The sequence below is a fragment of the Choloepus didactylus genome, chromosome 6 (assembly GCF_015220235.1).
Source record: "Choloepus didactylus isolate mChoDid1 chromosome 6, mChoDid1.pri, whole genome shotgun sequence".
NCBI classification, from domain to species: Eukaryota; Metazoa; Chordata; class Mammalia; order Pilosa; family Megalonychidae; genus Choloepus; species Choloepus didactylus.
In genome coordinates this window covers 63568379-63580586 of record NC_051312.1, presented here as the reverse complement: position 1 = coordinate 63580586, position 12208 = coordinate 63568379, and the positions used below count along the sequence as shown (strand labels likewise).

General features: G+C 50.1%; 1 protein-coding gene across 6 annotated transcripts in view; it reads right to left on the bottom strand.

The window, feature by feature from the left end:
- The window catches only part of USH1C (USH1 protein network component harmonin), a 49217-nt gene that overhangs the window by 17289 nt on the left and 19720 nt on the right, over positions 1 to 12208 (bottom strand). For 5 of the 6 annotated variants that reach the window (XM_037840083.1, XM_037840085.1, XM_037840086.1 and 2 more), the window contains exons 12-15: positions 11980 to 12122; positions 10881 to 10946; positions 9796 to 9920; positions 6883 to 6956 (exon numbers count right to left, since the gene is read on the bottom strand). In XM_037840083.1, coding sequence (XP_037696011.1) covers positions 6883 to 6956; positions 9796 to 9920; positions 10881 to 10946; positions 11980 to 12122 — 408 coding nt within the window. Of the gene's footprint in view, positions 1 to 290; positions 408 to 1730; positions 1884 to 5706; positions 5757 to 6882; positions 6957 to 9795; positions 9921 to 10880; positions 10947 to 11979; positions 12123 to 12208 lie in introns of all 6 variants that reach the window. The other variant, XM_037840088.1, reaches the window with a different exon arrangement.

Sequence of the window (12208 nt, the reverse complement as noted above, 5' to 3'; positions counted from 1 at the left end):
TTGAAAATGAAAGGGGGCATTCTTAATAATTAAGCCAGGACAACAGGCCTAATTGGGACCATCTCAGCTGAGCTGGGACTTACGGTCACTCTGAAGATAAGCCCGGATATACAGACATGGCTCCCCTTCCCAAGAGAGGGGTGGGGAGGATAGGGGTGGGCCCTGAAAGGTGGAATGGGCATGGGGTGTAGCTGGTGAAGTTTGCCATTGCCCATCTTGCCTCCAGCAATTACAGGTGTGTCATCCTGAGGACAGCAGGAGGGTCTACGTCGAAAGAAGAGCTCTGTTACCTCTGAAATCTCATTGTCAGCAGAAGAGATCTGCTCAAGGCGTGTCTGACAGAGCCTTTCCACCCAATACTGAATCTTTTCTGATTCCTCAAGGTCTTCCCGCTCTGTCTCAGATACCTGGGACCCAAGGCCAGTGAGAAAGGGAGAGGACAAAGGGCACACTTCAACCACACATGGACAGCAAAGGCACAGAAGCAGCTTTTAAAAATAAAACTGTAATATTATTGTCAACTATCTAGAGAAAAACCTGGGCTTGTTCATCTTTAGCCCCTGAGGAGAAAAAACAAGGGGGCAGAGGGTGATGGTTGTACCAGCTTGACTTAAAGGTACTTGTAGGCAAAATCAGAGAAGGGGCTCATGTCTTGTATGGGATTTGCTGCCCCCAAGGACCACCCTCAACCCTGATACTCTAATGATTCTCCAAGAATGGTTCTTTTGTAGCCTTCCAGCACTAAAGAAGAGTTTAACTTTACTCTTTTTTCCCCCCACCAGGATGCCTTGTCCTTAGAAGCACCAAGTTCAATTTTATTTTTAATTTTGTAGCTAATTTGTTCCTAATGCCAGACCTAATGCTCTTCACATTTTCCAGAACATCTCTGGTTTTGTAATCTAATCATCCTGGCATTCAGATTCATGGAAACATTAAAGAGAAGCAGAACCAATATCTCCAACAGTTAGGAAGTTAAGGTCACCCAATTCACCCAGGAAAAAGGAATTACTCATGCTGTAAGACTGCTTTGGACATGTCTTATTGGGGAGCAGCCTTAGATATACTCTCAGGTTGACAAGGTCTAGCCTCAGATACATTCTATATTGAGAGGAGCTGCCTCAGTGAGTGGGGGACTAGCCTTACCTCTACCAAGAGGTTAGTCTCAGATCCACACACTCAAAGCCAAGTCAAGTTGGAGAGGCCTGCCCTTGGGCTCATATTCTGGGTGGGTGGGTAGGTAGGGGGGACAGACTGACTCAGACCTAGACAGGTGGGTGGAGAACTAACTTTAGATCTACAATCTAGGCAGAGGAGATAGCTTCAGACCTATACTCTGAGTGGGAAGACACACCAAGGGTAGAGGAACCTAACCTTGAACTCATACCCTGGTGGGATGGAGTGTGGAGGGGACAGACTCAAACTTCAGGCCAGGTAGGTGGGGAGTTACCTTAAGACCTATGATCTGGGCAGACAGGCTAGCCTCAGACCCATACCCTAAAGGAGACCGAGTCTCCATCCCAAACATATACCCTAAGGAGAAGCTAGTCTCAGATGACCCTGGGCAGGCAGAATGGTCTCATTATCCAGACCTGGAAGGGGGAGACAGGGCTCCCCATCAGCTTTTGACTCTATCTGGGGAGACCAACTCCAGCTAGTTCCCTGGGAGGATGGTGGGAACTCCCAAGGTGTGTCCCAGAGATGCTCGCCTGACCTGCGAGCAGGACACATACCTCCTGGGCCAGCCGGTTGATCTTCAGCTGCTTTTCCTTTTCCAGCATTTCCTCTTTCTCTTTGTAAAGCTTTTGCTCAAACTCCAGTTCCTTCTTATTCTTTCTCAACTCTTGAAGGCTGTCATACTTGGCTTTCTTCTTATCTTTTCCTTTCTGAGCAGTGGTGGCATCATTATAGGACAAGGGTTACAAGGTAGTGTTGAAGCTGGCACAGCACAGCAAACAGGGCATTCAGTCCTCAGACAACACCAGGCAACCACTTGATGGTGAGCCCCTCCCCCAGCTCTGCTCCCCCCCTGGGCATGGGACCTCAGGTCTAGGACCAGCAGGCTGCTTCTGCCCTCTCAGAGTGGGAGACATATTACCTTTGCCAGTCAGAAGAACTGGCATTAAGAACTCTTCATTAATTATCTGTGTGACCTTTCCTAAGTCACTTAACCTCTCTGGGCCTGATTCACCTCATCTCCAAAATGGGGAAAATACCTCCCTCATGGGCTTGCCATCCAGAGTAAATGAAATAACATACACAAAAGAGTGCTGCAAATTGCAAAGTGCTGTATAAATGAAAGGCATTGCTATTTATTTCCTGGTATCTGAGCACACGCCTTCTCCATCATTTGTGGAGAAAGCTTTCTAATGTTCAGATACCAGAGATGCATCCTGGGAAATTCCAGGTGACTCTGAGAAGATTGGGAGATCCGGCAAGCCTCATCTGCAAAGACCCTCTGTTCTGAGTTAGAGAAGATGGGAGCCAGCCTCAGCTGGGAGCCCAAATTTTGCCTCTGATGCTTAAGCTCAAATTTTTTCATCTTGAGGAGTCCAAACCCACCATTCCCTCTAGACTGGGCCCCTGAACTGAGAATTAGCCAAAAACTACAGGCTGGGAGCTGGACAGAGGGAGGAGGATGGCTTAACTGCTTTACACAGGCTGACAGGGTTTGAGAAGATTTGGAGAGGCAGATGAAGGGCAAACAGAGCTCCTTGTTTTTTCTGCCAGAATTGGATCCACAAAGCCTACTTTCCTGGCTATTCTCCCATAGGGCTGCAGGGAGGCCAGAGAGTGAAGAAGGAAGAGAATGAACATTTAATAGAGAGCCTATGTGCCAAGGGATTTGCAGTGATGATCTTGTAGGTGGGTCTAATTATCTCCATTCTCTTGAAGAGGGCACCCAGGCTCAGGGAGGTGAAGTCACTTGCCCGACATCAGACAGCTAGTAAATGGTGGTACCAGAATTTGGGCCTAAGTCTGCCAGGTCCCACATGTTTTCTACTGTGTCCTGATGAGGTGGCAAGCTGGGGGGGGGGGGGCAATGGGGAGCAGAGCCGGAGGGAGTGTCAGCTGCCATCACACAGAGCATGGAGGACAGAGCAGGCACTCAGGAGAGGGGACAGCAGAAAGAGCCGACATAAAGAAGTTCAGGAGGAAGGAGGAAAACTGTGTGTTCACTGAGCTCACCCCCAGCCTCCATAAAGCCTTTCTGGGGCCTGTTCTCAGATATCCTGACCCATCTCAGCATCCAAGGCCAGGAACGAGGAATTGAATTTCCCAGCAATGGACACACAACTTTCATCTACAACTGGAGGGGCTTGGTGGGTCATTATGGACCTCTGACTGACTCGTCCTGTGTCCACTCCTACAGACAACCCCCACTTCCAGGTAATGTGCCTTGGGAATGGCCACCTTTGGGACCCACCCCCAGAGCGGCCCATGAGCCACATGAAGCAGTGGTTCTCATTGCCTCTGAGTCCTGCCTGGTTCCTTGCCTTACTCTGCTCACTAGACTCCTGGTTCAGCTGATAGAAGAATACCTGCCTGATGTAATAGGTTCAGACAGCAATTCCCCCAAGGGGAGGCAGAGACATTCTGCCTAATGGCAGCTTGCTAGAATAAGGGCATGGCTTCCCACAGGGACCACCATGATAGGAATGGCCATTCTGTTGGCTTAAATAAAACAGCAGTGTTAGGGTTTTAGAGCCAAGGCTTGGGGGTGGGGGTGGGGGCGCACAGGCAGACAGTAGACAGTGTCCATCCCATCCCCAAGAAAGCAGCCCCTGCTTACAGCTGCAGAAGGGCCTGATGCCTCATGGCTTTGTATTCCCTCCCTCCGCCCCCCCATACAGGTTCATGAGCTGTGTGTGACTCTACCTCCCCCACCAGGCTGGTCCGTGTGATTTATTCAAGGAGTCCCTGCAAAAGGGCTCCTTCAGGCTTCAGGTATAGACTTTGTGGGGCTACAGGCCTCTAAGCCTTAAGGCCCTGAGGGACTTACAGCCAGGATAGGAATAGAAGACACTTGGTCTTGATCTTTTCAAATAAGGAGAAGTTTGCACATTGATGGTCATCCCCATGGGGACCTAGTTATATTACTTGGGGACTCGGTGTTCTGCTGCTGGGAGACAGAGTGTTAGGTCCACTCTCACATGGCCCGAGAAAACACGATGATGGATTATCAGAGCTGGACTGAGGGACATGATTCTGCTGTCCTTTTAGCTGTCAGTTAAATTCATGGCAATATTCCTTTCGGCCCAGACCGAGGGGAAAGGCAGATGGGGCTATGCTCTTGTTTTCACCTAGAAGCAGTTTTCTCCTCTTTTGGAAATGAAAATATAAAACAAAATACCAGCTGTTTCTGGAATGATCAAACCAATGAGTAGGGGGAAAACATTCCTGTTTCTTCACCAATAGCAATTTTCAAATGACGTGATTTCTAGGGGTGGGGGAGGGAGGAGATTCTAGTCTTTTACATTCACACAGTTATTGGCTCCTGAAAAAGATTTTACCTATCTCACAAAATTTTCAAATAAAATCCTGTGCATGTATATGTGTGTGTGTGTGTGTGCGTGTATCTTTTGTTCACTCTATTTGAGTTCTAAACAGAGAGTGTATGCAGAGAATTAAAAACCCAACCCAATGAGATGTCCTAAGCCATAGAATCAGCCTGTGAAATGTAAAGGAGAGTCTTACAAGACCAAGTCCTTCCTGAGCCATAATAGTGTGGGAGGAATCTCTTAATGGGCTCTGTTCAAAGTTAATTCAATGCTGTACAAATGATGATATGTGCTGCTACTTAAAGAGGTTCACCTCTGGTGGGAATAATATTGCTCTCTATTATCTTAACATTAACGTGTTGGAGGAAGAGAGAAGTTTCCTGGCCCATCAGATATTCCCATTTTACAGGCAAGGAGAAGTTACGTATCAGATCATCAAGGTCTCCTAGCTACCAGTGCTTTGGTTTCTGGGGGCCTGACATCTTTCCAGAAAGAGCCAGTTGATAATGTCTAAATCTGCATGTCCAAATATATGTTTATGCCTGATTTCCAAATGCCAAGTCTTTGCGAATGTCCAATCCACAGACGTTAACAGCAGTTTTCTCATAATCAAATGTCAAAACAATTTAGAAAGACAAAGGACAAGAGGGTTTTATGGGGCCTGGAGATACTGTAATAAGATTTAGAGAGAAAATGAAAGGCCCCAGAGACCAGAAAAATGGCATTATTCTGGGCACACACTGAGATATTTCTAAGAGAGAGTTGTCTTTAGTGTGGCTTTCCTTGTACCAACTTGAGGCCACAAATCCCCCTCCTTGGAGGTCAGTCTGCTTCTGGAGCATCCTCCATAATCTGTACTGTGTACACCTACCCTGATATTTCACTCTGTCTGACCCCATCCTTCTGGTCTTGGGCCCTGGTTCCACTTGACAGAGAAATGAAGCAGAAGCTCCCTGTCCTGCCCTGGGCCCATCGTGGCTGGCACTGATACACAGCCTGCCTGAAGGTTCTTTGGCAGGTCTCGTGCCCCCATGTTGCTCTGTGACAATGCCCTCCCACCTAACGTCAGCCTGACCGAGCCACAGATGGGGATGGCCCTCCAAGTGAACACGTTTATAGTTAAGAGGAAAAGGAACAATGTTTGGGAAAGGCCAAAACCCACAGCAAACTCAGCGGCAAACCAGCCCAGCAGCTGGTCCTGTCCTACCTTCCGGATGGTTGGAAATTTGCCATCGTAACGATAAAACCACCCAAAGGCTGTAAGAACCCAGAGAATGAAGTGATGAGACATAATTCAGCTCAGCCAGAGCATCCACGGGCAGCAGCTGGGAGTCGGGTTCCAGAGAAACATGTGGTTTTGTAAGATGAAGAGTGGTGCTGGCAGATCAAAAAGCAAAACTGCACCTTCCATCTGACTCTCCACTTACCTGGCCTCACCTGGGTTGCAAAGCAAACCTAAAACCACCGGAGAAAAGCCCTGATTCCCAGGTCCTGGGCCACTCTCAACTGCCTCTCCCCAAGACACTGGCTTCAGAAGTCAGTGCCAAAAAATCAAAAAGAGAAAGCCCCTTGTGCAAGGACAAGCAATTCCAAATCACAGCCATAGTCTCCAAACACAAAGCCCGATTGAGAGAGAACGAGGCCTCTCCTAACCGACTTCTGTTCCCTCGATCCAAGAAATGGCTCAAGACAAAAGGGAGCCTGGGTCTCTGCCTAGAACTGTTGTCACACAGAACAAAATGGTCTTGTCTCACGGTGAGGGCCAAGTCCTCCGCTTTCAACATTGCAAGAGAAGGCAGTGGCTGGGGATCAGCTCTGAGAAGGATGGCTCAGGCAGGAGATCTGCCCCCCAGAAAAGCCTATCCCCATCCAGGCCAGATAGCCAGGGCACAAGCCCTCTTCCTTCCCTCAGGCAAAAGCAGGATGGGCTAAGACCCCAAACCGGAAGCTCCCTGGGGCCAGGGGTGATGGCTTAAAATAATTACATACCCCATGACTTGCCAGAATGCTGGAATGGGATCTTGAAGTCCCCTGCTGTGCCAGGCATTGCCCCTGTTAGTTGCTGCATCTTGGAGATGTTTAGGGGACTCCCAAGGAGAAGCCAGAGCAGCAGAGGAAGGGCTTGGGATTGAACGATATTTAACTATTTGAACCAGTGGTTCAGTCGTACTAGTGAACATGGGCTGACTTATCAGCCTGGCTGGGAGTCCTGTCCTCAGGGTTTTATGTGCAGTGTTTGGACAGAGCCGGGGCTCCGAAAAGCATCCCGGACTCCACTGGTCCCCAGCACGTGCTGGGTCCTCCAGGCATCTGCATGGTTGTCAGGAGGCTGCGAGTGGGGCAAGCAGAGCAGCAAGGCCAGGGAGCGAAGCGGGGTGCAAACCTGCTCTCCCTGCTCCTCCATGCCTCCATCCGGGTCGTCTGCAGGCTCAAGCTCGGGCTCCACTCCCTGATCATCTATCCAGGAAAAGAGGAGGAAGCTTATGAACTGAGAGGAACCCAGGAGTCTGAGAGGCCAGAGGGGCTCCGTGGTCCAGGTTGGCTTCTTATCAGCTTCCTCCAGGGGCAGAACAGGACTCAGGAGCCCAAAGTAAAAGTTTCTGGCTCTGGGCTGGTTGAAGCAATGCCCTCAACCTTGGTAGCCTCTGTTTCTCTTACCTGTAAAAGGGGCTAACGATAGGGGCCTCAGACCTGACAGCAGTGTGAGACCTATTTTGCAGGGCATTGGGTAGATTTAGGAGGTCCATGTGGAAGACGGGAATGTCTAAGTATTTCATGTTTGATGCTAAGGGCTTTCAGTGGGAGGACAGATTCTCCTGGCTTCTTCTTACCACCCTTGCCTTGGAGCTCTGGTTCCCTAGGGGATGTCTGAGCTCTGTGGGCAGCAGATGAAGGTTGGGGGACCTGGGGAGTGTGGAGATCCCAAAGGGTAAAGAGGACCCATATGGCTAGGAAGATGAATTTTGACATAATGGGGAGGGAATAGCGAACCATCCATTCCAGTGGCCTCCAGTCTGACTCTAGCCATTCTGGGACCCCGGAGGTAGCGTGTGGGTTTGCTTGGGAGCTGAATTTTACCATTTCAAAAGCTTAGAAGAACTTGTCCATTGACCTACGAAAAGGCTGTATGTGAAGATCCTTTGCATTTTGGCTTGAATTACTTTACTCAACATTGGAACACTGCTGCTCTTTGGTTAACAATAACTACTTAATACAACAATTGGAAAACAAATAGTTAGTAGCTTGGGTAGGAAAAATCTCATCTTCCAAATCATGGAGCCCATGGTTGAGGAAGAAGGCTGGAAATCTCTTGCTTAAACCTCTTCATCTCTGAGGACCATTTGCAGCTCTGGAATCCTTAATAGAGATCCTACCCACCCCCTGCCTTAGATAAGGAAAGCTCTTCTAGGAGCCTTTGGGGGCCTTGAAGCCTTTGGGGAATGTTGGAGTTCCTGGTAGGCCACAGGAAGCTGGGGTGAAGCAATTGTAAGAGCCTCCCAGGGCAGTGGTGGTGGGCAGAGCAGCCAGTCCCACCTGTGTCTTTAGGATGAACAACCTCATTTTCCAGGCAATGTTTGTTCAAAAATGCAAGGCCCACCCCTCACAGGCACAGAAACTTGAGTCAGGTATAACCCGTCAGCTAACCTGGTTCCAGAATTGAAGGGGCTGGGGGCAGAGCCCATCCCAGCCCCATGGGAACAGGGAAGAGGCAAGAACTGAGCTGGCTCAGAGGACTTCCTGCCGTTCCTGACTTATCTCCAAAATAAAATTAAATTGTCGGTGCATATGGAGATGGATGGCGGTGGCAGCTGTCCCAGCTCAGGTTGGCAGCCTCCCTTCATCAATTCTGTGTTCAGAGCGGCTGCCTTAAAAAACATTTATCTTGAGGCAAAGGAAAAGTTCTTGCTCCTTTTATTCAAGAAGCTTGATTTGGTTAGAAAACACTAAATAAGCAGTTAGCTAGTGAAAGGTTTTTATTTTCCATAGCTCCTGAGAGGATGTGTTTGTTGTGAAGCTGAGACCCAATATCTAAGAAGGTACTTAATTGACTAGGATTACTTTCACAAGAAGCAATTAAAATCAATTTTTCTTCTTCTGAAGCTCCTATTTCACTCATAAGAGCAAATTAGCTGCCCATTTAAAACACGGATTATTCAGCAGGAATTTATCTTTGGCTACGTCCTCAACTAATACCGAATGTCCTGGAGGAGGCTGATGAGAGTGTGCTTTGTCCTTCCCAGAGGACCGTGAGATGACATTGTGCCCCACCGCCAGGAAGGAATGTGCTGGGAGCTGTTTGCCCGTCCCTATCTACAAGCCCTGAACCTCTTCCTTCTTCCAAATGGCCTGTGCTGGCAGCCGACTTCCCTCAATGGCTTGGGTATGATCAGGAGTTGGAGACAGAGCTGCCCACACCCCATCACAGGATCCCAGATGGCTGTCACCCAGCAGAGATGGAGAACCTTGGTTCTTGGGTTAGATCAGCTGAGCACAATCAGCTGGGGTAGAGACTGCCCCATGTCACTTATAAATCAAACAGCTGTTAAGGGGAAGGAAAGGCCCAACCAGAAGTCTTGGATTTGTGATTTCCATGGCCCCCAAACAGCCATGCTCCTGGTTCCCCACCATTAGCCTGCTGAAGAAGGAGTGTGATTGAGAACCCCTGCTTTGTCCTGGAGGTGTGAGCAGTCTCTCAAGAGACATCCTGGAAGTTGGGGGTGAGAATAGGTGGATGGGGAGCAGCTGGCAGAGGCCTGGACTGAAACCAGAGGTGAGAACACAGGACAAGTGAAGAGAGGAGATGGTAAAGGCACAGGGCCCCAGTTCAGTGTGGTCACCAGAGCACCGTGTGGTGCCTGGAGGGACCCCATGCTCCTTGGAGTGGTGTGACTGCAGTGTGCACACAGGAATGTAGGTGACAGGGATCCCTCAGGTAAGCTGTTACCCATCAATCTTGGACCACCAGGCATAAAATGAGCCCTTCTGCACCCCAGTCCCAATGCAGAACAAGGCGGGAAGGGGACATGACACCCAATGAGATCATAATCCCATAAACCAGTTCCACTTTTGCCATAGCACTCCATTCCCTCTCCAGCAGCCCAAGGGCACTGGGAAGCATCCATCTGCCTGAGTCTTTGAGGGGTAGAGACTGGCAGTTGGGTGAGTGGAGCAGCCCCCCAGGACGTGGAGGGCAGACAGATGCCCTCCCACCCTGATGCCCCAGCGTCTCTCTCCAGGCATGCCTACCTCCCCAGGCCCCAGAGGGGAGCTCCCACCCTCAGCACATGGTACATACACTTTGGCTTGCGTAGGGGTCCTGGGTGCACCTCGGCCGTGATGGTTTTGGGCAAGAGAAGCTGTTCCTTTGAGCCCCAGTCTTCTTCCCACTGCTGCCTGATCTTTTCTTCCTCCTCCACGATTCTGAAACAAGACCCTCACACCTGTGAATGGAATGACCCGCTCCCACTCTGAGAGCCCTGCTAGGGGAGCTGACAGGTGGATGACCCCAATCACCCCTCACTCTGAGGACCCAGGGGACCGGTGATGGGTGGCTCTACCATTCTAGGGCAGGAGGAGGTAGGCCTGGCTGCCCACAGGGTTCTTGGGCACCAGCTCTCTATGTGACCTTAGGGGAGTCACTCTGCCTCTCTGGGGGTTTAACTCCCCTCTCTCTAATACAAGGAACTTGAAGTTTATAATGTAGTCAAGTTAACCAATCACTCCAAGACTCAATTTTCTCAGCTGTAAAACAGGTTATTGTGACAGTTGACAGGTCACTGCTGAAGGACTCCTTGTCTTCCTTCCATCCTTCCACCCTTCCTCCTCCTCTCCCTCCCTCACTCCCTTTGCCTTCCCTCCCTCCCCCTTCTTCTGCCTCTCTTTCCCTCCCTGCTTCTGTTTCTCCCTTTTTCCCTCCAACAAATATATATTGATCCCCCCCCCCACACACACACACATCTGACTATACGTCAGGCATGGTCCTAGCTGCTGGGATATAGCAATGACTAAAACAAGTTCCCTGGAGCTTGCATTCTAAATCGGGTGTGAAGCCCACCCTGGCAATTGTGTAAGACTAGGTTCTAGTTACTCTAACATGATGGGCTTTACTAGGATTGTGGAATGGCTTCAGAAAGAGGAGGATCCACCAGGGGCCAAAAGAGCCTCCAGCTTCCTCCAAGCAATGGAGTGAAGTTTGAGGAAAAAGAAGGTCCTCCTAGGAGAGTAGGGTCTTGGAAGCAAACTGGGCCTGGAGGTGGCTTTGGCTGGGCCCACCCAGGCTCCTGAACTCCAGGCCTCTGTAAACCCGGCCCCTCCCGTGAGCACAATCACACCCACACACTCACACATGCAGGCACACACACACGGAGCAAAGACACTCACTGTTCCATCTCCTTCCGGTATCTCTCATTTTCCTCTGCTGCCTTCTGGGCAATTTCCTTTTTTCTTCTGAAACACAAATGTGGATTGGCATGTTTGAGTCTACATGAGAGAATTTAACTCTTTCCTGTGGCTAGTTCCTGATTTGAGAAAGGTTTTAAATGTTTCTTCCAGGCTGCCTTCCAGAGATGTCTGGACCAGACTTGGATGATGGGGAAGCCCTGCTGGGCCCTGTGCTCTTGTGTGGTGTTGTCCAGCATTGCGGGGCAGGGTTTCTGTGCTGCAGGAGGCAGGTCTGCCTGTGGACCATGCCCCACAATCACTTAAAGTGACTGGACTGAATGAGGGTCCTCCAAGAGGAAGATCCCAGACCTCAGGGGCAAAGCAGGGGATGCTAGCCAAGGCCAGGGCTGTGAGCAGAGGTCCTCTCCAGGCAATTCTGTGATGGGGGAGATGGGAAATCTTTTACTTCTTTCTCCAAATACTTACTCACCTCCTAGACTATACCTGGGTTTGGATGTTGACAGTAGTTTTTTGATTTATAAATTGCTTGCCCCATTTATTCTCTCGGTCCATCCTCTCAAGACCTGTAGGGTGGGTCTTATTACCATACTAGGGTGGTCCTGGGGGGAAAGTCAAGCTCTCCAACCAGACAGCTAGGGAGTGAATCCCGGCTCAGCCATGTGTGACTTTGTACACAAGAGACTTCACCTCTCTGAGACTCAGTCTCCTACCTGTAAACTAGGCCTAACACCACCAACCTCCCAGGGCTCTTGTAGGAATTATATTATGCAACATAAGCAAGGCCCTAATACAATGCCAGTCACATAGTGGGGACCTGACAAACATTAGCTACTGCTAGTAGGATCTTCATTGTCCATGTTCCTAAGTCTTGGTAATCAGAGGCTTCTGGTGAGGAGTGGGGGAGCCAAGTGGTCCAGAGACAGGGGAATGGATACGTTGACCTCCACTGAACCCATGTGGCTTAAGGATGGGCATCAGGGGGAGGGGTGAAGCAGGTTCAGGAGGCAGTGGGCAGGAAACAGGGTGGGAACAGGGTCTATGAGGATGGAGAGGGGCATCCTGGGCAGCCCACACTCACTGCCGCTCCATCTCCTGCTGCTCCTGGAAGATCTTGTTGGACTCCATCGCCAGCCGCTTCTGCATCAGCAGCTCCTGCCGCTGTAGCTCACGCTGCCGCTCCTCCGCCAGCCGCTCCCGGTCTGTCATGAACAGCTCCCGCCCCTCGTGAGAAAAGAGGCCCCTTGCTCAGCCCCCTGGGGATCCTGGGCGGCACTGCTGCTGCCTTGGGGGCCACAGTGCAGCCTGTC